A 23,541-nucleotide genomic window follows, 5' to 3' on the forward strand; every position below is an offset into this window, starting at 1 on the left:
CGGATTCACTCGGGGAGACTCGGAGACACTCAGGAATGGAGCGTTTTCGAGTGTTTCCAAATATCTCAGAGCAGCTCCGAGCATCATCGGCGCCCCACACCTCTGGCCAAATGCGGTACTGTACACCCCAGAGGCTTGAATCCCGGTCGTCTTGCGAGACAACGCTAACCACCCGAGTCAGAATAAAAAAAAAATAATAGCTCATATTGTGAAACGCACGTAAACCACGTTACTTGCAATACGAGCTACTGTATTACTGTATATTATTTAGCCTTTGTTAAAGTTATAGTCTACAAACTATCGTATATCTACCAAAATCTAAGGAGCACCTTTTGACTTTAAAAGAGGATAATTTATTGACTACCCATCATATTTCTTGTGTCCCTGAAGTGCCACATTTTGGAAAGCAAACACCTTTCTGAAAGGCATAGTGAGCATTTTGAAAATGCAACCTTTGCACAAGTATTTAGAAAATGTAGGAAAATTAATTTTTTTTTTTTACAAAAATGTGTCAATTAATAATATATTTCTAACACACAGCATAGGCATTCTTAAAGCGGTTGTATAGTCTATTTTTTTACTTTTACCTAGAGGTAAGCCTATAATAAGGCTTACCTGTAGGTAAAAAAAAATATCTGTATGGTTTCGGAAATATTCCCCTGGCAATGAGCCGCTGACTGCAGCGGCGCATGCGCACAGGGGTTTCTCAGCTGGAAGCCCAGCAGACGCCGGGCTGCCAGAAAGAAATTTCCCACGCGAATGCACAGGAGTGATGATATGGCCTCTCCGGCCACTCACAGTGCCGGAGCCACAATATCTGGAAGGCACGCTAAGGGAACATGTCAGCTCCCTCAGCGTGTATCGGGAGAGATGTCGGGGCCTTGTTCTAAGGTAAGTATTTCATAATGAGCGAGTATGCGGTGCATACTCGCTCATTATGCCTTTTCCCTTACAGGTATGAAAAAAAATTAAAAATTTCAGCGGGTTTACTACCGCTTTAAAATTACACCTCAAAACACATTCTGCTACTCCTTCTGAGGATGGTGGTACCACGTGTGAGACTCTTTCATAACATAACCTAACCTTGTACCCCAATCTGTGATAACAGGGCACACTGCTGCATGCCGTAGAAGCTGTGCAGGAATGGCAGATGTGGGATGCTATATACACCCTCCTGCATTGATGAAGCTTCAATCCAACTGTTTATGTACAAAGGCCAGATGGGAAGTGGTTATAGAGAGAGCTTTCTTTTAAAAAGAAGTGTTTTTTTTTGTAAAAACAGAAAACTGAACTTAAGAAAAAAAACGTAACAACATCCGGAAGAGAATGTTTTGTGGGGAACAGCTCCAGAAAGGAAGGGAGTCCTGCAGCCAGAGCTGTTTATTATTTTCTTTTATATCCTTGGGCCTCATTGTTTATTGTTTTTTTTTAAAGCTAGAGTTGGGCATTGACCTTTTCATTTTTTATTGTACAGACTCATTTTTATTTATTAAATTGTATACAATTTAATTACAGCTAAGTATATTGCAATTTAAAAATAACATTTGTCATTTTATGGCATCATGTACCATCATGTTTATAAAAATAATTAACAAAAAAAAGTAACATTTAAATAAAGCCACATACATATAAAAATAATTTTATATTAAATGTAAACATGAAACCTGTGTACTGTATTATATTTGTTTAGCAAATGAGTAAATATTTGGTTGTGCAACATTTAAGGTTACAATATAATTATTGTGTATACTGTACTGCTATAGCAGACATTTTAATAGCTAAATATTAGGCATAGCTATAACTGTCCCTTTTACAGTACATACAGGCAAAACTGATCACTGGGTACAACTCTCTGATACAGCTGTCATATACTTTGGTCATGTATGTCAGATGTCCTTTGCTGAATATATAGTACAGATACAGCAGGCATGTTAAGTCAATGGTAGTTGCTGAAGACGCGTGGGGAAGGCAAGGCTCCCACGGGTGATCTTCTTGCAGTGGAGTTTTAACAAGCCTGTTGATCCGACATACGTACCAGCATTTAGTTTTGGATATACTTTCCTTTGAAGAATAAGTGCAGGATTTTTTTGTATAATATACCTTTTAACATCCAAACAGAAGACAATTGTGTAGCATAACTAGAGTGAACCCTTGGACCATCACTATAAAATAGCTAAAACTATGTTATATTAAACCACACATATGTTTGTATCATATCCCATCCAAAACTGGTAAAAAAAACAATATATTAAAGATGCATATTTTGATAATCACAATAGTGAATATATACATCTTCCAATGATAAACACATGATCAACTTCCCCATACACCAATGAGCAGAGTTTGATAAATGATAGGATATGGCAGTTCATAAAAATCCTTCAATACGTGTGTCCACCACATGCCAAATTATGTTTCTTCCTGCAATCCCTCACCTCCGCGTACCACCATATACAAATGCAAGAGCGCGCACCAAATATATATGACCATTTATCTCTAAGATGGTTATAAAACATCTGATGTTTGAAGGATCAAACAACCTCCAGCACTCTTCTGCTGTGTATAGGGGTAAATCGCTTGCAGTACCCCACTGTTGTCAACCATTCCCTCTGGTTGGATCCTAATTTGTCCAGCAATTAGGACTGCAGATAAAGATATCCAGTCTAATACACCCCAACACTTCCAGGTTCCCACAGCACCTGACTTCAAGTCCACCGTCAACACATTTTGTCAAAAGGACTTCCTCAGAAAGACAGTGTATGCCAGGCAATAATGGGATCTCAATTTAAAAGATAATTTTGCCATTATTGAATACCTGTCCCTAACATAAGTATTACCCCACACTCAACCATATACATTAATTTTAGTTGAATGTGTAGAAAAGCATGAAAAATGCCATGCTCCAACCCAATTGACATTAAATAGACCTCAAAAGTCGTTTTAAAAAACGATTTAGATCACATTCACCCTTGAATCTTCTGGGCAGCATACAATCCAGCTCCTAGATCATTATGAGAAATTTACCTCATCTTATTTAAAGCCCTCCAATGTCCTCTAATCATATCAATACACAAAAGTTTAGCATTTTTGGGTCCCTATTGGGGTATAGACAAAAATGTTCAGACAGATATGATTTTTAAATCCTTTATATTATTCTGCTTTTGTTCCCCCAATCTGACATTTAATTTATTTGCAGTGCAGTCCACATGCTGGAGGCCACAAGGGCACTCTAGTAGATAGGTAACATGGGTGTTACCACATGTAATACATTTTCTTATATCACATTACTTACCAGTAACATTAGATTTAAACGTATACAATTTTCTTTAAGATATTATCTAAGTAGATCGACAAACTTTACATCTTTTACAAGGGTAGAAACCTAATAAGTTACCTCTCTCTTTAGGAGGAGATAAAACATTATGCATCAGTTTGTTTCTTAATGTTTCTGTGTTTAATATTTTTACTGAACTTGTGGAGCGCTTTGTACAATCTGCGGGAATCTTGAAGGGCTTCAATCTCTTGTCCGAAGAGCCGGGTGAGCAAAAAAAAATGTGCAGAGAAGGATAGTTCCTGCTTGCGTTGTGGCTTATTCCCTTTACTGGTTTTTGAAAAAAGTGCCCCCCCCCCATAAAGATCCTAATGATGTCATCCAGGATGGCACCAAAGAGCCCCTCACCCTGGAAGGGCAAATTGGCAAAGGCCTTCTTAGAATTCTGTTCCGCAGACCAACATTAAAGCCAGAGGACTCGCTGGAGAACCATGGCCGAGACAGAGAGCTTCAAAAGCAGTGGAGCTGTATCCAAGGAGGCATCACAAACATATTTGAGACCCTAGACTAGTCCCTAGACGTAGATTGGGGAGACCTGCTATTTGCCCAGACCTTAGCTTAAGAGCTTAACCCACTCAGTGAGTGTCTGTGACACAAGGGCCATGCTCAGAATGAGGCAAAGTACCGAACCAGGGACCATAAACAAAGAGTGGGTGACTGATTCCACCTTCCTGTCTGTGGGATACTTGAAGTAAGGAGACTCCTCCACCTGAACCATGGTTGCCTTGTTAAACCTAGAGATGGGAGGGTCCTTGACATTGTGGGGGACTGAACTTCTTAAGAAAGGCCTCCTCAATGGGATAATGTACCGAAGAGCATTTTGGACCTACAAAAGGACGATTTGCGTGTTCCCAATCTTTGTAAATAAATTTCTCAAAATAGACATGGTAAGGTAAAATCTTCACAAAATGTGCCGAGTTGTGGGTACCAAAGGGGACAGCCACCTCCTTAGCAGCCAAGCAGTATCCTCAACCTCAAACTTTGTGTTTCCCACACAGAGGTAATGAGTGAGACCACAAGTACCTTTTCCTGCACAGCAACAGTTTTCAAGAAACAACAGCAAATGAATCAACCTCTTTGTCAGAGGGATCAGGGACTGCAATCTCACAGGAAAAATGAACTTGCTGCGGCCTAACTGGATTCTGGCTTGGAATCATCTAAGGAGGAAGGCATAGGCAGAGAAATATTTTTACTCACCTTGCTCCTGAACGCTACTTCCATCTGTGACACAAATAACTCAAAGACTGAGGACAGCACGTCCAACAAAATAGAAGGGCCTCCATGAAGGGGTCTGGAGGAGATATGTGTTCTTGAGACTTAATTTTCTAGCACAACCCCCTATCCAGGTATTGGCAGTAACAAATGCCTAAGGAGTGAATCAACACCCCCTAACAGGCTGCCACAGCAGGACTCACCACCAAAGCAAAATAAAGTGCACCTGGGATGCTGTGCTGTATGCCATGCCACACGGGAAGGGAAGGCCATATGGATGAACACGCCGAGCCAGTCCAAGCCAATTGAGGAGAGGGGACTGACTACCAGTTAGGACTGCCCATGGGTGGTGCTATGTTCTTTTTTTTGCCTAGTGGCCTACTGCTGAAGGTGGTGCTATAACCCTACAATCAAGAATAATGACAAGCTCTGTCCTTTAATGAACATAAATATATATTTTTTTCAATCAGTGCTGCAAGTGATGATCGGTGTATTCTAACAGCAGAAGAGTCCCCACTGTTAGAATACAATAGCACAGCAGGGAGGATTTCTCTATCTACCTCAAATGTGTGGATGGGGGAATTGGCTCATTTTTTTAATAAAAAAAAAAAAGTGATGCATCTATGGCCAGACTTACCTTCTATATGTTTATTGGTATCTTGACCATCTTTCAGGAAAGCAAAGATTTTAGTTACTAGGTTGGAGGAAATTATCAATATATTCTCTAAGTCTAGAATGCATAGAATCTATGCCATTGATAATAGGTCTTCCAGGGGGTTTAATAAATGTTTGCAATTTTTGGGAGGTAGTAGATAGTTAGAAATCCTACATACTGATCATAATACATATGTATGGTTTATTATAACATAGTTTTAGCTAGATTGCCAAGATTCCATGTTCCAACTTACATTTTTTAATGTGCAAAGCCACACATTGCACCTCTGTTGTTGCAACTCAATACATAGGCAAGTATTAAAGCTCAGACCAAACCAAAGAGTTTATTGTGGGTATGACTGATAACCCTTAGATTCTTCTACCAGCCCCTTCCACTGGCAGAGCTCCAGACACTGGTCCCATGAGAGCCTGTGGAGTCCGCACTGTGACGTACAGCAGGCTGAGGTTTTCTCGGGTTGAGGTCAAGGTTGTCTGTGATGTCTTCCAAGGAGGAGATTTCAGAGTCATCATCCCAAGACTAGAAAATAAGTCAGACTTTGTTTTACTGAACATTGGTAACAGTCTGAAGAACACACATTTTTCTATATTGTAAAATAAACCAGTGTTTATAACACAATAGGGTAAATTCACTAAAGGATTTTGCATGTTATATGAAGGTCACATGACTAATTTTTCAAAAATATTATATGAGATAATAATATCATTATCTTGTTTGCTAAAAATCTTGTTTACTAAAAATATATAAATATATAAATATATAAATAAGAATATGCAAATATATTACAAAGTTAAATATATGCTCCAGCTCTCAAGACACTTTCTTGGGAAAACAAACCTGTAATTTTTCCCATCAGACTAGAGAATTAAAATTGGAGACAGAAACACACAGGAACGCTATAGCTATCCACTCTCCATTATACTGTTTTATTATGTACACTAATTCATTAAATTTGACCTGTGGCATATAGCCAGTGAATGCCCATGGGGTTTACGATAATTAATGGAGCAGATAGAGCCTAATGTTCAGAGGAAAGCTGAAAAGGTGACTTTTACATGGACCTGGCTCTCCTATTAGTTTTTACTTTTAATCACAACTTTTTTAATAGGGTGCATAGATTTGCACAGTGCTTGTAGCACAGACATATTAATGTCAATTTTTGACATTCAATGTACCTGAGATTTTCCTGCTGCTGTAGTGTTTGGGGACTTCATTGGGTTAGTAGGGATAGTGGCAACGCCTCCAAATGGTTTCTCCCTCTGCATTGAAAGCTGCTTCTCTAAGTTACGTGCTACGGAATGCACAAAGGAACCTGCATACAGAAGACACCGTCACATCATAAGAAAGTAAATATATATAAACTTGAGCATATGCTAAAGCTGTTTAACGCAGAGGTAACTAACAGTAAAAATCACATGTCCCAGCATTCTGTTGCATAGATCAAGCTCTTTTATGGCAGCTGAAGTGATATGCAAATATAGATTTTTCTTGTAAATGTCATACTTGGCCACTTGTTTCCATCCTTTTCAGGATTGCTTTTGGTAGATTAGGCTGCCCACCAAATTAAATGACCAATGACCATTGCTTTTGGTAAATTAGGCTACCCATCAAATTAAATGACCAAAAAGGAGATTCAGAAATCAAGATACTATGCGGGTAAGCTTCCCCTTAAAAGGAAAAGTCAAGATTTGCAAATTAATGTGGTTGCCAATATTTATGGACCTACTCATGGTTTAACATGTTATGTTTTATGAAGCCTACATTTTTTTTTTCAACAAATGCTGTTACAGTCACCAAAATGGCTGCCCCTGCTGTGTATTGTACACATTAATTCTGAAAAGGTGTACTTGTACGGTATATGTTGTATTCAGCCATGTATATTGCCACACATGCTCTGCAGAACATCTGTAAAACCGGTCTGCATGACATAGTGGGGTTGATTTACTATACCTGGGGAGTGCGAAAGTTGGTGCAGCTCTGCATAGAAAACAATCAGCTTCCAGTTTTTTTTGTCAAAGCTTAGTTGAACAAACTGAAGCTGATTGGCTACCATACACAGGTGTAGCTGATTTTGCACTCTCCAGTTTTAGTAAATTAACCCCATTGCATTGTTATCTAGATGTCAAAGTAGGGATTGGAAGGGGAAAGCGCACTTTGTAATAATTTTCCATAGCTTTAGGATTACCTGTGATATACTATATGATTGTTGCAAGTTTGGTGGATGACCATGGGTGGACTCAGCTGACAGCTGACAGCTCCTTGTGGCACGATGGGGGGTTCTAGTCTACTAAGGCCACACCTCTAACAAACACCACAGTGAAGTAATGCAGTTCTGAAGCTCAGGCTAGACTAGCACTTTATTCCTATATGGAATAGACCAATAAGTATGTAAATGAGGCAAGAGCCAGAATATAGCAAGGAAGATTCCAACCCAAAGTATATAACACATGCCATATCAAAGAACTCAAGATTCAGCCAATATAGCGCCCTTATATTATATTGGAATGGGTGCAACAGCTTACATAATTAGAATGACATGAATTGAGTTACATGAATTATAAAAATTCTCTAGGGTTTTTTTTTTTTATTGAGACTAATAGTTCAACAAAACATCACACTAGGTTTTTAGGACTATCAAGGCCATGTCCCCAAACAAGATGCAGCGTTTGAATATCCAGAAATTCACTGAAAAGGATTTTATTTTCTGACAGTTTATATTTAAATTTATAAAAATTGGGTGGGTTTTCTCTCTCTATTCCACCCTGTGAGCCTGCGTAAAATATTCACGGTTTAAGTCCAATCTTTTTGATGTTGAAAGAAGGGTAGCAGGGATGCCCCCTCACCTTTTTTTTTGTTCTTAGTTCTTAGTAGAGCTTATCATAGAAAATCCAAATATTAAAAGGATCAATATAGTTGATCATAAAGCATATAGAATAAACTCAGTCTAATTGTAGATAATTAATGTGCTTCTTTATAACCTCTCAACACAAAGTGATTGAATAGTCACTGTTTTTTTCATAACATTTTATAACATTTGAGGATTACTATTATTTTCCTTTTTTTTTAAAGTTAATCTGTGCTCAGACTGTTGATATTAAAGTATTTACACATTCATAACAAGCAGTAAAAAACTTTAAATTAGGCCATCACAGAACTCTTTAAGTGAACTATGCACTGTGAAGTAATTCATGAGTTCACAACAGATTCAATGGTATTCTAAAGCCGTATATACACGATCGAACATTCTGACAACAAAATCCCATGTTTTTTTTTCCCGACGGATGTTGGCTCAAACTTGTCTTGCATACACACGGTCGCACAAAGTTGGTCGGAAATTCCGAACGTCAAGTACGCGGTGACGTACAACACTAACGATGAGCCAAGAAAAATGAAGTTCAATAGCCAGTGCTGCTTTTCTGCTTGATTCTGAGCATGTGTGGCACTTTGTGCATCGGAATTGTGTACACACGATCGAAATTTACAAGAACTAATTTTGTTGTCGGAAAATTTGAGAACCAGATCTCACATTTTGTGAGACGGAAATTCTGATGGAAAATGTCCGATGGAGCCTACACACGGTCGGAATTTCTGACAACAAGCTCCAATCGCACATTTGCCGTTGGAAAGTCCGACTGTGTATATGCAGCATAACAGTTTACAGCACATGCTGTTCGTTTACATTAGAAGGCTGTCAAGTCCCTGCTGCCAGAGAAAATAGGGTGAATTTGTAAATGTCTTCAGCCTGGGCACATGGGCAAGAATACATTTTGCAAGCTAGTGTTAATATGCACTGGGTTCATTTCATTTGTTGGTCATTTTCTTAAATATGTTAACATACAGACAGATTGGATGTATTATGCACCACCGCTGCTTAAGGTCCCTCAGGTTTTATAAACAAGATCCTCTGTATGAACAGGGTAATGGAACAACAGGTTTAACATATTTACAGTACAACATTCTGTGAAATGGTACATCACTAAATCATTTGAAAGCACTGTCCATTGTGACTGGTTCTGACCTTGGTTGCTGTCTTTGGAAAAGCTAACAACCCTCGGGCTAGGCTTCCCTAGAGAGATCTCTGACCCGGACCAGTCATCATCACTGTCCTCTTGAATCTGCTTCTGCATAGAAGAGACAGCCTGGGAGCCCGTGTTGCCTTTCTGTGCTGCAGAGCTGTAAGGAAATCGGTCAACCATAGATGTCTCCTCTTCAGAGGTGAATGGTGGTGTTCTGTAGAGAATCACAAGGTTATAAACAAAGATGCCATTTGCATACAAAATGTTTGCACACAAAATATATTAATATTGTCAGTCCACACTGATTTATTAGTGGGTATCCGGTCATTATTTTCACTAATAAGCTAGATGTACTTAAATTGAATGCTAGGTAGAGTTATCTTACCTTGGCAGTGGCTGTGGAGTAACATTTATAGTTCCAGGTGTACTCTGACTAGCTAAGCCCTTAGTGCGAGGTGAAGGGACCGGGACTTTGGTTGGTGAATATGACTCTGCAATCTGCACACTTCTGAGCCGAGGTATTGATTCTGAAGTTGGGATGCTGCGTGGGCTTCTTGGGCTTTGTACTATGATGAAAAGGACACAAATGAAATAATTCTAATTCATTACAAACAGGTGCCAAAAAAAACGCGTTTTGCGTTTTTGATGTGTTTTCCATTCATTTCAATGAGGAGGTGCATTTTTAGTGCAGTTTTTTTTTTACCTGACTGAACATGCACCAAAAATGCAGCAAGCAGGATTTTTTGCAACTGAACAGCAACTGACTGGTCTAAAGAACTACACAGGATTTAAAGCGATGCTTTAGGGCACTTTCACACTGATCTATAGCAAAAACACAGTAAAAATGCATATGCATTTTTGCTATATTTTTACTGTATTTGCGGTGCATTTTACACAGGACATGCGACTCAAAAACTGCATCGAAAACGCAACCGCGTTAACCTTGCCTACTAGGCACTTTCATCCCCTTCCTGCCCAGGCCAATTTTCTGATTTCAGTGCTGTCACTAGGGATGAGCTTGGTGTTCGAGTCGAACGCATGTTCGACTCGAACATCGGCTGTTCACCCGTTCGGCGAAGTCATGAACTCTGTGGGCCGTTCATGCCAAATTCATGTGGCGCTCACGGCCCACAATGTACTGCGCCATCGCAGTGCATTGCTGGCTCATAATTGGCCAAGCATGCACTGTGACCCCGCATGCTTGGCCAATCACAGCGTCGGCAGCGAGGAGAGCCATGATTGGCCACAGGCAGAATGCCTGTGGCCAATCATAGCTCAGGCTGTGTAGTACACGCCCACACTATATAAGGCCGCCAGTGCAGCGGCCTTGCGTAGTGTATTGGCGTCTGCAGGAGTTAGTGGGTGTTCTCTGTGTACCTTCAACACAGTATACACCTTTATCCACCTATTTAGCGTTATTGCTCTTCTGTAATTGAGCTATCAGCCATCTGCAGGAGTATCTGGGTGTTGTCTGTGTGCCCTGAGTGCAGTATACACCTTTATCCACCTATATAGCTATATTGCTCTTCTGTAATTGAGCTATCAGCCATCTGCAGGAGTTTCTGGGTGTTGTCTGTGTGCCCTGAGTGCAGTATACACCTTTATCCACCTATATAGCTATATTGCTCTTCTGTAATTGAGCTATCAGCCATCTGCAGGAGTTTCTGGGTGTTGTCTGTGTGCCCTGAGTGCAGTATACACCTTTATCCACCTATATAGCTATATTGCTCTTTTGTAATTGAGCTATCAGCCATCTGCAGGAGTTTCTGGGTGTTGCCTGTGTGCCCTGAGTGCAGTATACACCATTATCCACCTAGATAGCTATATTGCTCTTCTGTAATTGAGCTATCAGCCATCTGCAGGAGTTTATGGGTGTTGCCTGTGTGCCCTGAGTGCAGTATACACCATTATACACCTATGTATCTATATTGCTCTTCTGTAATTGAGCTATTAGCCATCTAAGGGAGTTTCTAGGTGTTGAGTGTGTGACCTGTGTGCAGTATACACCTGTATCCACCTATATAGCTATATTTCTCTTCTGTAATTGAGCTATCAGCCATCTGCAGGAGTTTCTGGGTGTTGTCTGTGTGCCCTGAGTGCAGTATACACCTTTATCCACCTATATAGCTATATCTATCTTCTGTAATTGAGCTATCAGCTATCTGCAGGAGTTTCTGGGTGTTGTCTGTGTGACATGAGTGCAGTATACACCAGTATCCACCTATATAGCTATATTGCTCTTCTGTAATTGAGCTATCAGCCATCTGCAGGAGTTTCTGGGTGTTGTCTGTGTGACCGGAGTGCAGTACACACCATTATCCATCTATATAGCTATATTGCTCTTCTGTAATTGAGCTATCAGCCATCTTCAGGAATTTCTGGGTGTTGTCTCTGTGACCTGAGTGCAGTATACACCTTTATCCACCTATTTTGTTCTTCTCTAATTGAGCCATCTGCCACCTGCAGGAGTTAGTTGGTGTTGTGTGCCTCCAGCACAGCACAGTATACACCGGTATCTACCCTTTAATTCCTGTTGTTCTATAATAAAGGCATCTGCAGGAGTTGGTGGGTGTTGTGTGCCTCCAGCACAATATATACTACCCAATTGCTGGTTTTTCCATCTCCCTTCAGGCCATTACCATGTCTGGAAGGCCAACAAGGGGAGGCAGACAGGCACGAGCCGATAAAAGAGGGCAAGCAGGCTCTGTCTAGAGACAACAGTGCTGGTCGTGGACGCGGTGCATCATCAGCACGTGGCCATGGGAGACGCTTGTCCTTATTTTCGGCAGCTGAATGCATTGAACCGCATCATGCCGAAGACTTGGTAGAGTGGATGAGCAAACCCTCTTCATCCTCCTCATCCTCCCTCACCCAGGCTCAGGGTACTAGTAAAGCAGCTGCCAATGCATCCTCTTCCATTGTCTCAATGTCATCATCAGTGACTCCTTCCCTAGACCCACCACATCCTCCTGAGGAGTCCCCTGAACTCTTCAAGCACAGTGTTGGGTACATGCTCCAGTAGGATTATCAGTGTTTCGTAGGCTCTGATGATGATACTCAGCTAGAGGAAGGCAGTAGCATGAGCGCAGAGAGAGGGGATGCTCAAGAAGGACAGCAATCTAGCAGTCATGTTCCACAAGCTGCAGCATACTGCCAGGTTTGCTCCAGTGATGAAGAGGTAGGGGATGATGAGGGCACTGACTCCACATGGGTGCCTGGTAGGAGACAGGAGGAGGAGGAGGAGGCACATCTCCAACGAGGCAGGATGCCCTCCGGGGGGCAGCTTAGGGGCAGCACACCGACTGAATCAAACTGCAGAGCTCCGCCTGTGTAGGGCGCTGCCTCTGCGTGTTATTCTAATAGTTCTTTGGTGTGGGCCTTTTTTGAGACGATTGCATCAGATCGCACCGCTGCTATTTGCAACATATGTCTCAAGCGTATCTCACGTGGCCAAAACATCAGCCGCTTGGGCACCACATGCTTGACCAGACATATGTTGACCTGCCATGCAGCTCGTTGGCAAGCGTACCTCAAAGACCCACAACAAATAACAAAGCGGACCTCTCCTTGCTCCTCATCAGCTGGGATCTCCAACCCCACTAGACCTTCAGTCGTCCCTGAAACCTGCGCTGAGAGGAATGAAGGTGCAGAATTAGGTGTGTCACAGCCAAGTGCTTGCGGGCACTCTGCTAGCAGTACAACCACTGATTGTAGCAGGCAAATTTCCCTGCCCCAGCTGCTGGACTGTAGAAAGAAGTTCACTCCCAGCCATCCACATGCCCAGCGGTAGAATGCTAGCTTGGCTAAATTGCTAGCACTCCAACTGCTACCTTTTCAGTTGGTAGACTCGGCCCCTTTCAGTGAGTTTGTGCAATGTGCGGTTCCTCAGTGGCAGGTCCCCAAACGTCACTTTTTCTCATGGAAAGCGATTCCGGCTCTCTACCGGCATGTGGAAGGCAATGTCCGTGCCTCGCTGGACAGGGCGGTCAGCGGTAAGGTGCATATTACCACTGACTCATGGTCAAGCAGGCATGGACAGGGACATTACCTGTCTTTCACGACCCATTGGGTCACTCTTCTGGCAGCTGGGAAGGATACAGGACAAGGTGTAGTAGTTTTGGAGGTTGTTCCGCCACCACGCCTCCAAAATGCTACTACTGGTTATGACACACCTCTCTCCTCCACCCCCTCCTCTTTTTCCTCCTCCATGGCCTCTTCCAGTGCTCTGTTCTCGGAACCAGCAGTGCTCCGTAGGTGTTCAAGGGGCTATGCAAGTACGCAGGCAAAACAATGCCATTTCTGACAGGGACAACTGACCCATGTGCCCTGTGTGGCTCATGTCCTTAACTTGGTGGTGCAGCGGTTTTTGGGCAGGTACCCGGGCTTACAGGATGTCCTGAAGCAGGCCAGGAAAGTATGTGTGCATTTCCGCCGATCATTTAATGCCTGTGCTCGGCTGGCTGAGCTCCAAAAGGATTTGAACCTGCCCAAGAACAGCCTTTTATGTGACATGCCCACCAGGTGGAACTCAACATTGGCCATGCTGCAGCGGCTGCACACGCAGCAGAGGGCCATCAATGAGTACCTGTGCGACTACGGCACCAGGACAGGGTCAGGGGAGCTCGGTTTTTTCTCACCACGCCAGTGGGGCCTGATCAGGGATGCATGCACTGTCCTGTCACTGTTTGAGGGGGCCACAAGGATAGTGAGCAGTGACAGTGCATCTATCAGTGACACTGTACCTCTTGTCCACCTCTTGGAGCATACGCTGCGTGGAATAATGGACAGGGCACTTGAGGCAGAACAGAGGCAGGAAGAGGAGGACTTCCTTGCCTCTCAAGGCCCCTTTATCCAGACAGTGTTCCTGCTGTCCCACCCATCACACAGGAAGAGGAGGAGATGGTGGAGGATGATTGTGTCAGCATGGAGGTGGAGGCTTGCCCTCAGCATTAGTATCAGCAGCAGCAGTCTTGTAGGGATGATTTACAGTCCCAAGAAACCCGTGGACTTGTACGTGGCTGGGAGAAGGTAGCTGCGGATCATGTTGTCCTTAGTGACCCAGAGGACTCAGGACCGAATACCTCAGCTAACCTACGCTGCATGGCCTCCCTGATCCTGCAAAGCATGCGGAAGGATCCTCATATTCTTCGGATCAAGGAGAGGGACCATTACTGGCTGGCCACTCTCCTTGATCCACGGTACAAGGGTAAGGTTGCCGACCTTATCTTGCCATTGCAGAGGGAGCAGAGGATGAGACATCTCCGGGAGGCCTTGCAGAAAGGTCTGTGCAACACGTTCCCAGAGACTGGGAGGTTACAAACTCCTGGTCCTGGACAACGCGTTTTTATGTCATCAGTCAGAAGGAGCATTGGAGAAGGTGGCCGTCTGACCGATGTGTTCAGACAATTTTTTAGTCTGCAGCCCCAAGGTATGATTGGTTCCAGCAACCATCGCCAGCGTCTGATTTACATGGTGCAGGAATACCTAGGGGCAAGGTCAGACTTGGACACCTTTCCCTCCGAAAGTCCTCAGGCTTACTGGGTCTTGAGGGTGGATCACTGGCCAGAGCTTGCACAGTATGCAATTGAGCTACTGGCCTGTCCTTCATCCAGCGTTCTTTCGGAACGCACCTTCAGTGCTGCTGGCGGCTGTGTTACCGATCACTGGATGCGCCTGTCCACCGACTCGGTTGATCGACTGACCTTCATAAAGATGAATCAGTCTTGGATCACCCACAGCTACCAAGTACCTAAAGCTGATGTAACCGAATATTTTCTTTTGAAATATCACATCCCTTCAAGACTGCCTATGCTGATGCTGAGTGACTGTCCTGTTATGTTGGCTGTCTGTCCTCTTCCTCCTCTGCTGATATCTTGGAAGAACATGTTTTGTTCTGGGTGATGCCACCAGCCCAATTTTTCATTGTAATTAAAATTGTTGATGCAATGCTTTGCAGCAGGGCTCATTCCTGCACTACAACTAGAGTATATGGGAGAGGTTGCAGTGCCTAAGGCCCAATTTTTGAGCCCTGTTTAACAGGGGCATGTAATTACAATTTTTGATGCAATGCTTTGCAGCAAGGCTCATTCCTGCACTCCAACTAGAGTATCTGGGAGAGGTTGCAGTGTCGTGACACCAGCAAGCAGTGTCTAAGGCCCAATTTTTCAGCCCCTGTTTAACAGGGACATTTAAAGCAGAGATCCACCCTAAAGTGGACCTTCCGCTCATTGGAATCCTCCCCCCTCCGGCGCTGCAATTGGCACCTTTCAGGGGGGGGGGGGGGTGCAGGTACCTGTACAGTACAGGTATCTGCACCCACTTCCTGGATAGCTCTCTGCGGAAAGGGGCGTTGATCATTGCCTTGATTGTCAGTGTAGCTATCCCCTTTGTGGATTTGACGGTTATCGGCTCTCCTCTCCTCACGCACTGAACCACTGTGATTTTCTCTTTATGCTGATCTGTGATCAGCTGTGTCTGCAGGATGCCGGCAATGAGAGCCCGAGCTGTAGCCGTCTTTCGTCTATAGCATGGATGGGAGTTGGTTACAGTGGTTGTAAAACCTTACATTAACCCAGTGAAGTGACTGGCCTCTGGTGATTCACAGAGATAATATCCTCCTAAATAAGATGTACTTGTCTATTTGCAACCTGTAGAGCCTTCTAAAACACACAGATAATGGTATTTTTCTCAGCTCCAGCAGGCAGGGGGTGGAGATATAACAACTCACACACACTACAGAGCTAGAACACAGAGCTCCAGTGAAACCTGAGTGGGGGGAATGGACACATCTCCCTAAACACTGACTGACTTTGGTTGTCATTCATGTCATGCTGGTGGGGAGGTGGGCTGTTGTATCCTCTTAGAATGTTATCAGTGACTCATGCAGATAACAGAGAGAGCAAAGAAAAATGATACTCGGTGCTTTAAATTGAGGCTAGTACACACTATAGAAGGAAGTGCTCTGTTCATTTTTAATGTCTGAGGTTTACAACTACTTTAATGGACATTTATCTATCACTCATTATATCTATATACAGGCCCGGATTGGCCATAGGGCAAACCGGGCACTTGCCCGGTGGGCCGCGGCCCTCTGGGCTGCCAGGCTGCATAACCTTGTTCATCCAGCCTCTCCACGGCCGCCCGCTCAGCCATCGACGCCGGGGGAGGAGCTAGAAGAGACGCCTTCGGCGGCCTCTGAGCGGCTGCGCGGCCGCCCGTATAGGTCAGCCGTCAGTGCCGGGAGGAGCCAGAGCAGACACCTTCGGAAGTGCCTGAAAAACCGTGAGTTCAGCCCCCTTGTAAACTGTATAGGAGGAGGGGTGGGGGCGGCTGCATATAGAAGAATAATTCTCTCCATCTGCCTCCTGCAGTAGCGGAATGCTTGCAAGAGGGAGAGGAGAAGCATTCAGAGACTGCAGGAGGAGGATGGAGAGAATTATTCTTCTATATGCAGCCGCCCCACCGCTCCTCCTGTCCTGCTTCTCTCTGCTGCTTCCCCTGGTCTCTCCACCGCACCCATACTCTCTGCCACCCTGCCATGTTCTCTGCCATCCCCCCATGCTCCCTGCCATCCCCCCATGCTCTCCACCTCCCCCCATGTTCTCTACCATCCCCCCATAGTCTTCACCCCCCCCATGCTCTCTGCCATACTCTCCACCTCCCCCCAATGCTCTCTCCATCCCCCCATGCCATCTGCCATCCCCCATGCCATCTGCCACCCCCATGCTCTCCACCTCCCCCCCATGCTCTCTGCCATCCCCCCATGCTCTCCACCACCCCCCCCATGCTCTCTGCCACCCCCCGTGCTCTCTGCCACCCCCCCATGCTCTCTGCCACCCCCCATGCTCTCCGCCATCCCCCCATGCTCTCCGCCATCCCCCATAGTCTCCGCCACCCCCCCATACTCTCCGCCTCCCCCCATACTCTCCGCCTCCCCCCATGCTCTCCGCCACCCCCCATGCTCTCCGCCACCCCCCATGCTCTCCGCCACCCCCCATGTTCTCCGCCACCCCCATGCTCTCTGCCACCCCCCATGCTCTCTGCCACCCCCCATGCTCTCTGCTACCCCCCATGCTCTCCGCCATCCCCCCATGCTCTCCACCTTCCCCTATGCTCTCCACCTCCCCATGCCATCTGCCATCCCCCCATGCTCTCCACGTCCCCCCCATGCTCTCTGCCATCCCCCCATAGTCTCCACCTCCCCCCATGTTCTCTGCCATCCCCCATACTCTCCACCTCCACCCATGCGCTCTGCCATCCCCACATGCTCTCTGCCACCCCCCATGCTCTCTGCCACCCCCCCATGCTCTCCGCCACCCCCCATGCTCTCCGCCACCCCCCATGCTCTCTGTCATCCCCCCATACTCCCTGCCGCCTCCCCCATACTCTCTGCCACCCCCCCATGCTCTCCGCCACCCCCTCATGCTCTCCGCCACCCCCCCATGCTCTCCGCCACCCCCCATGCTCTCTGTCATCCCCCCATACTCCCTGCCGCCTCCCCTATACTCTCTGCCACCCCCCATGCTCTCTGCCACCCCCCATACTCTCCACCTCCCCCATGCTCTCTGCCATCCCCCATAGTCTCCACCTCCTCCCATGTTCTCTGCCATCCCCCCATACTTTCCACCTCCCCATGCTCTCTGCCATCCCCCATAGTCTCCACCTCCTCCCATGTTCTCTGCCATCCCCCCATACTCTCCACCTCCCCCCACCATGCTCTCTGCCATCCCCCAATACTCTCCACCTCCCCCCATGCTCTCTGTCACCCCCCCATGCTCTCTGTCATCCCCCCATGCTCTCTGTCATCCCCCCATGCTCTCTGTCACCCCCCCCATGCTCTCTGTCACCCCCCCATACTCTCTGTCATCCCCCCATACTCTCTGCCACCTCCCATACACTCCACCTCCCCCCATGCTCTGTCATCCCACCATACTCTCTGCAGCCTCCCCCATACTCTCTGCCGCCCCATGCTCTCTGCCGCCCCATGCTCTCTGCCACCCCATGCTCTCTGCCGCCCCATGCTCTCTGCCGCCCCCATGCTCTCTGCCGCCCCCATGCCCTCCACCACCCTGTGCTCTCCACCACCCCCCATGCTCTCCTCCAGCCTCCCTGTACTCTCTGCCGCCCTCCCTGTGCTATCCACCTCCCCACATGCTCTCCAATGCCCCCCTGTGCTCTCCACCTTCCCCTATGCTCTATGCTACCCCCCGTGCTCTCCTCTTCCTCCCTGTGTTCTCTGCCTCTCCCCTGGTGGGTTCCCCCTCTCCCTCTCAGGGGATCTGTCAGGGAGGAGAGTGGGGAAGGTGCCGGTTAACATGTCATGGGCTGCTCAATGCAAAATGCCCGGGTCTATTTTTTGTCCCAGTCCGGGCCTGTCTATATATATAATTGTATTTGTTGACATACTGATAAGCCTATAATGATGACTTTACAGTATAACTAAATGTTCCTTTTCCATTGCCAAAATTCGGTTTCCCACTCCTTTGGTGCCCAGTTTCACTTTGTATCCTAGAGATTCACATGTCTGTAATGTCCAAGTGGTTTATAAAGAGCTACAATATATCATGCATTTGGAATCATCTCCTTTATACCACTGCTATACAGGGTAACCTATGGATTGAATTGGGGGGGGGGGGGAACGTTATACCAAACCACTTGAAACATAATAGTACAGGCACCGTCCAGTCTCTGCACACAGGCAAAGCACTCCACTATCTTTAATCCCAAGATGCTGCATTATAGCCAAAATAACCTTCATGATTTACATGTAGCCTTTCCCTTCTTGTTCTTCATGCCAGATGAACTGCACAATCCATGAGAGATCTGGTTAGCCTTGGGTTTTGTGGTGTGTTCTATGCATTTAGGCACCTAAAGGCATACCTCCCAACATTTTGAGATGGGAATGAGGGACACCTACTAGCAAACGTATGTAGGCATAGGATGCGCCCCCCCCACCCCCCACACCCCCTTAAAGGAGAATTAACTAAAAGAAAAGGTTAATTAAATCCACAAAGGTTTTTTTTTTACCACTACTATTCCTTTAAATTGGCTTTTAAAATGTTCAAATGCCTCAATTTAGAATTTGGATGAAAGGTTTAGAACTGGGAAACACTTTTTGAAAGATAAAAAGTGCATTTTATATACAACTATATGGATCAGACCAAAATGAGGGACAAATGAGGGGGAAAGAAGTATAGAGGGACATTGCTCCAAATCAGGGACAGTCCCTTGAAATCAGGGACAGTTGGGAGCTATGCCTAAGGCTGGATTCACATCTATGCATTTTTTGTGTTTTTTGCATTTTGCAGATTTGCACTATAGAACATGTTCCATAGGAAACCATGTTAAATAGACCGTAGTGCAAATCTGCAAAATGCAAAAAGCACTAAAAATGCATAGGTGTGAATCCAGCCTAAAGGTGTCTTACCTATTATGCCACAAGCATAGAATAGACCCGGAGTAAAAACATTTAGACCAAAGTGACACATGAATATGTAGAGCATTGTATTATAGAGTGACTAAAGAGAGCATTTCACTCACAAGATAGCTGTGAATAGGTGGACTGTAATGTCTCCTCACTCCTTCTCTGCTTCTTCACTCGTTTGGTAAGCACCTTGCCCAACCTTTTCTTCAGAACCTCAAAGTCTGCAAACTTCTTCATTTTCTGCTGCTGCTGCTTCATGAGAAGATCCTTCAGATCTTTGTAGGTAGATGCAGGGATTCCTTTTGCACCCTTTGATTAACATTATATAATTACATATTAATTAGCTAATCTGGCAAACAATGGAAGGGCAGCACTGTAAAAGTGAACAATAAAAAAAAATACACTCATCTCAATTTATTAAAAACTGGAAGAGAAGATGTATCCTCTGCTTTAAATATATCAACCAGCCATACTGAAGCCGTCAATGCTGTAGTACAGGCTTTATATATCAGGTTGACTATGTAGGAAATAATCGTCTTAACAGCAGGCACATATAAATATGATAACATCTGCCTTTATATTCATACATATACAGCAAACTGTAAGATTAAAGGCTGATTGAACATACATTTATTTTATTCAAAAGAGTTTTTTTTATTCTTCCTGGAAAAAAATATAATTGTTTGATAAGTTCTGCAGGTACCCGAAGATATGGTGATCATCACACAATCTAACTAAAATCAAAGACTCTACTGAATCAAAAAATAGAAAAGCATTCATGTAGCCTTGACACCAAACAGTCAAAATACTTTTTATTCATTTAATACAGTGGCAAAGGGTTCAGCTGGCCATACATGGCTAGAAGTTTTGGTCAATTACTGCTGAATTGGTTGAAATTTGAGCTGTGGGTAGCCCTGTTGGGATTACCAGGCTTGATATATTTCCGTTTAAAAATGAAAGGAACCAGGTGGAAAACTGTCAGCCATACTGTGATTGTATCCAATCATATGCAGTCACTGTTCCAGAATTCAGACAGACATGGGGACCAGTTGTATAATACAATAAGAAGCATGGACGATCCCTCCATCCATGCTGTTTAGTATAGATGGAAGAATCTATTAGATATCTCAGACTGAACAAGACAAAGGTATGTGTGTATGCCTAGCCTTGAAATCCCTTATCAGGTTTTTACTGTGATCTCTGTATGTATTTATTAGGAAGAGTTACCTTATTGCACCAAACCAATTAGTATACTAACAACCAATGAATAATTCAGCTCAACCTTGGCATAATCATACATGTCTAAGGAAATAATAGTTCTACTGACAATTTTTAGATTATTCATGAAATATGAATTTCTCTACATGAAGAACCGAGGACAAGCATTATGAATTTCTCAGGTTGCCTTCTGTGTTGATTATTGCATCTAAGGTGATACAGCACTGATAATATAAAACCATGTCTTTTTATTATGAGTCAGGAACAAGCAGGGCAAAAAGCTAACCAACCAAGGGCCATTGATAAGGCAGTACAGCCAGCCCTCCTGTACCATGCCCTATTTAAGCCAAGCAGGAGGGCCAGCTGTACTAGACATGTGCAAAAGGAAAAAATGTGTTTAGTTTTGTTTCGTTTTAATTTGTTAATTCATTAATTTCGTTTAGTTATATTCGTTAACTTCCTTAAATTCGTTTTCGGATTTCGTTTAGTTTTCTACCGAATTCGAAAAATCGGCCACATTCGAAAATATTTCAACCAAATTCGAAAATATTTCTACCAGATTCGAAATGATTTCAACATGATTCGACATTATTTCAACCGCATTCGAAAATATTTTATGACCCGACTTTAGGGCCATGTATCTCAGGGTCACTTGGTGCTAGAAACTCCAAAAATTTGGATATGTTGTAGTGCTAGTACCATTGTGTTTTCATACCAAATTTGGGGTTTCTAGCTATAAGTGACCCCGAGATATGTGGCCCCAAAATCGGGTCACAAAATGTCATTCTTTGCTGCAGAAAAGTGCCTGATATTTTGTGACCCGAATTTGGGGCAACGTATCTCAGGGTCACTTATAGCTAGAAACTCTAAATTTGGTATGCAAACACAATAGTACTAGCACTACAACATATCCAAATTTTTGGAGTTTCTAGCACCAAGTGACCCCGAGATACATGGCCCTAAAGTCGGGTCACAAAATATTTTCGAATGCGGTTGAAATAATGTCGAATCATGTTGAAATCATTTCGAATGCGGTTGAAATAATTTCGAATCATGTTGAAATCATTTAGTACTTCGGCTCAAATACAATACAACACCCTTCTAACTCAGTTCTCAGGAATGCACTTTGCCAGTAATCCAACCTCCGGCACAAAATTAATCAGCTGATTGGACTATAAGATTTACTTTGAGCTGACCTTTTATTTCATTAGATCTTTAAAGAATTACCGAATCATGTCGAATTCATTCGAATTCATTAGTTATATTTCTTTCGTATTCGTTGTAATTCGTTATTTTTTTATTCGGACATTTGGATGCATCCGAATGTCCGAAAGATGCAAAATTCGGCCGAATTTCGTTTCGTTACGAAACGAACTGCACAAGCCTAAGCTGTACTGCCCTATTGCTGACACTTGTGACTCTTGTGGATCCCCCTGCAGCGCTACTGGCTTCTACTCTCTTTTCTCTCACCACCTGCACTGTGGTGAGATTGGTTCTCCGAACTATGCCCCCTTCCACATGCTGCGGGCCTCACTGTGTGCCCTCCTCCCCTGCAGCACTGCCGGCTTGCATCCTCTACCACTGGCAGCTCCTGCGGGGCAGATAGGGGGATCGGTTTCAGGATCGAGAGAGTGAAAGGGACTGGTAAATAAGCCATATTTACTGGCCCCTTCCTTTCCTGAATGAACACAGTGAGCGATCAGGTGATAGGTGGCAAGGAGGCATATTGCCTTCTTATCAGCCGCATTAACCCTGCACTAGCGCAACACATATACATGGGGCACTTCCAGAGCAGCATTATTCACTTAAATGGGTCTTGTTCAATAAGAGTATCATTTCTGCCGTGAGTGCGAAGCTAAGCATCACAGCCATTGCATTTTAGCAAGAATATCATTGATATTTTCATGGCGGGGACAGGGAGTTGAGGCCTGTCAGGTAGGCTGTACAGGGGCCCCATAATTTCTAACAGCAGTCCTGAACCAACCCAAAGATTATTACAGTACTAGGAGGACCTCAACGCCTATATTTGTTGCAGAAGTGTACATAGGCTATTGATCTGAGAAATGTATGAGTAGCACTCTGCTCCTAATGAGCAGACGCTATTATTTTTTCAAATTTAGTTGCCTGAAGCTTCAGTTTGGCTCAGGCTAATTTTTCCTAAAAGTTCTGGTTTCTGTGCCAGTCTAGCTGGGTTGCACTGGTTCCCACTTGACCGTAGGTATCGCTGTCACCACCGGTAAGTGTGGAAATGCAGCAGGCTGGATGTATTGAATACCACCTCTCGCTCCGAAGTAGCTCAGTGGGAGTGGTTTCCCTGCTGTGCATTCTGGCACAGGGTATTTAAGGTACTGACACCATTTTGGTGGCCTTTTTTCCGGGGTCCGCAATCCCGGCCTGGGGTCTGTGTCGCATGGTCCTGCACCTCAGGGCCAGCTGGCCCGAGGCTCTGCAACTGAGAAGGCAGGCCCAGAAGAGTCTTGGGGCCTACTGATCCAGGGGTGGTCCTGTGCTGTCCCGCCTGTGGGGAGAGGCCAAGAAAACTGGAAGATCCAGGGGAGGACTTTTCTAGTAGAGGACCGAGCGCAAGGCTGGTATCTCTGGAGGAGCCTGGAAACTCAATTGAAGGATGCAACCCGGATCAACACCCATACAGTATCGCCGGGTCGGC

The 23,541-nt window shown here is 44.7% G+C and overlaps 1 protein-coding gene across 3 annotated transcripts in view; it reads right to left on the reverse strand.

Annotated features, from left to right (window-relative positions):
- Nucleotides 1-1,627: 1,627 nt before the first annotated feature.
- Nucleotides 1,628-23,541, reverse strand: part of DZIP1L (DAZ interacting zinc finger protein 1 like) — a 97,431-nt gene continuing 75,517 nt past the window's right edge. For all 3 annotated transcript variants that reach the window (XM_077488627.1, XM_077488628.1, XM_077488626.1), the window contains exons 12-16: nucleotides 19,772-19,964; nucleotides 9,618-9,798; nucleotides 9,235-9,446; nucleotides 6,392-6,528; nucleotides 1,628-5,735 (exon numbers count right to left, since the gene is read on the reverse strand). In XM_077488627.1, coding sequence (XP_077344753.1) covers nucleotides 5,577-5,735; nucleotides 6,392-6,528; nucleotides 9,235-9,446; nucleotides 9,618-9,798; nucleotides 19,772-19,964 — 882 coding nt within the window. In that variant the 3' untranslated portion in view covers nucleotides 1,628-5,576. The remainder of the gene's footprint in view (nucleotides 5,736-6,391; nucleotides 6,529-9,234; nucleotides 9,447-9,617; nucleotides 9,799-19,771; nucleotides 19,965-23,541) is intronic.

Source organism: Lithobates pipiens, unplaced genomic scaffold (assembly GCF_037356315.1).
Source record: "Lithobates pipiens isolate NorthernLeopardFrog02 unplaced genomic scaffold, aLitPip1_a1.2 Scaffold_18, whole genome shotgun sequence".
Classification (NCBI taxonomy): Eukaryota; Metazoa; Chordata; class Amphibia; order Anura; family Ranidae; genus Lithobates; species Lithobates pipiens.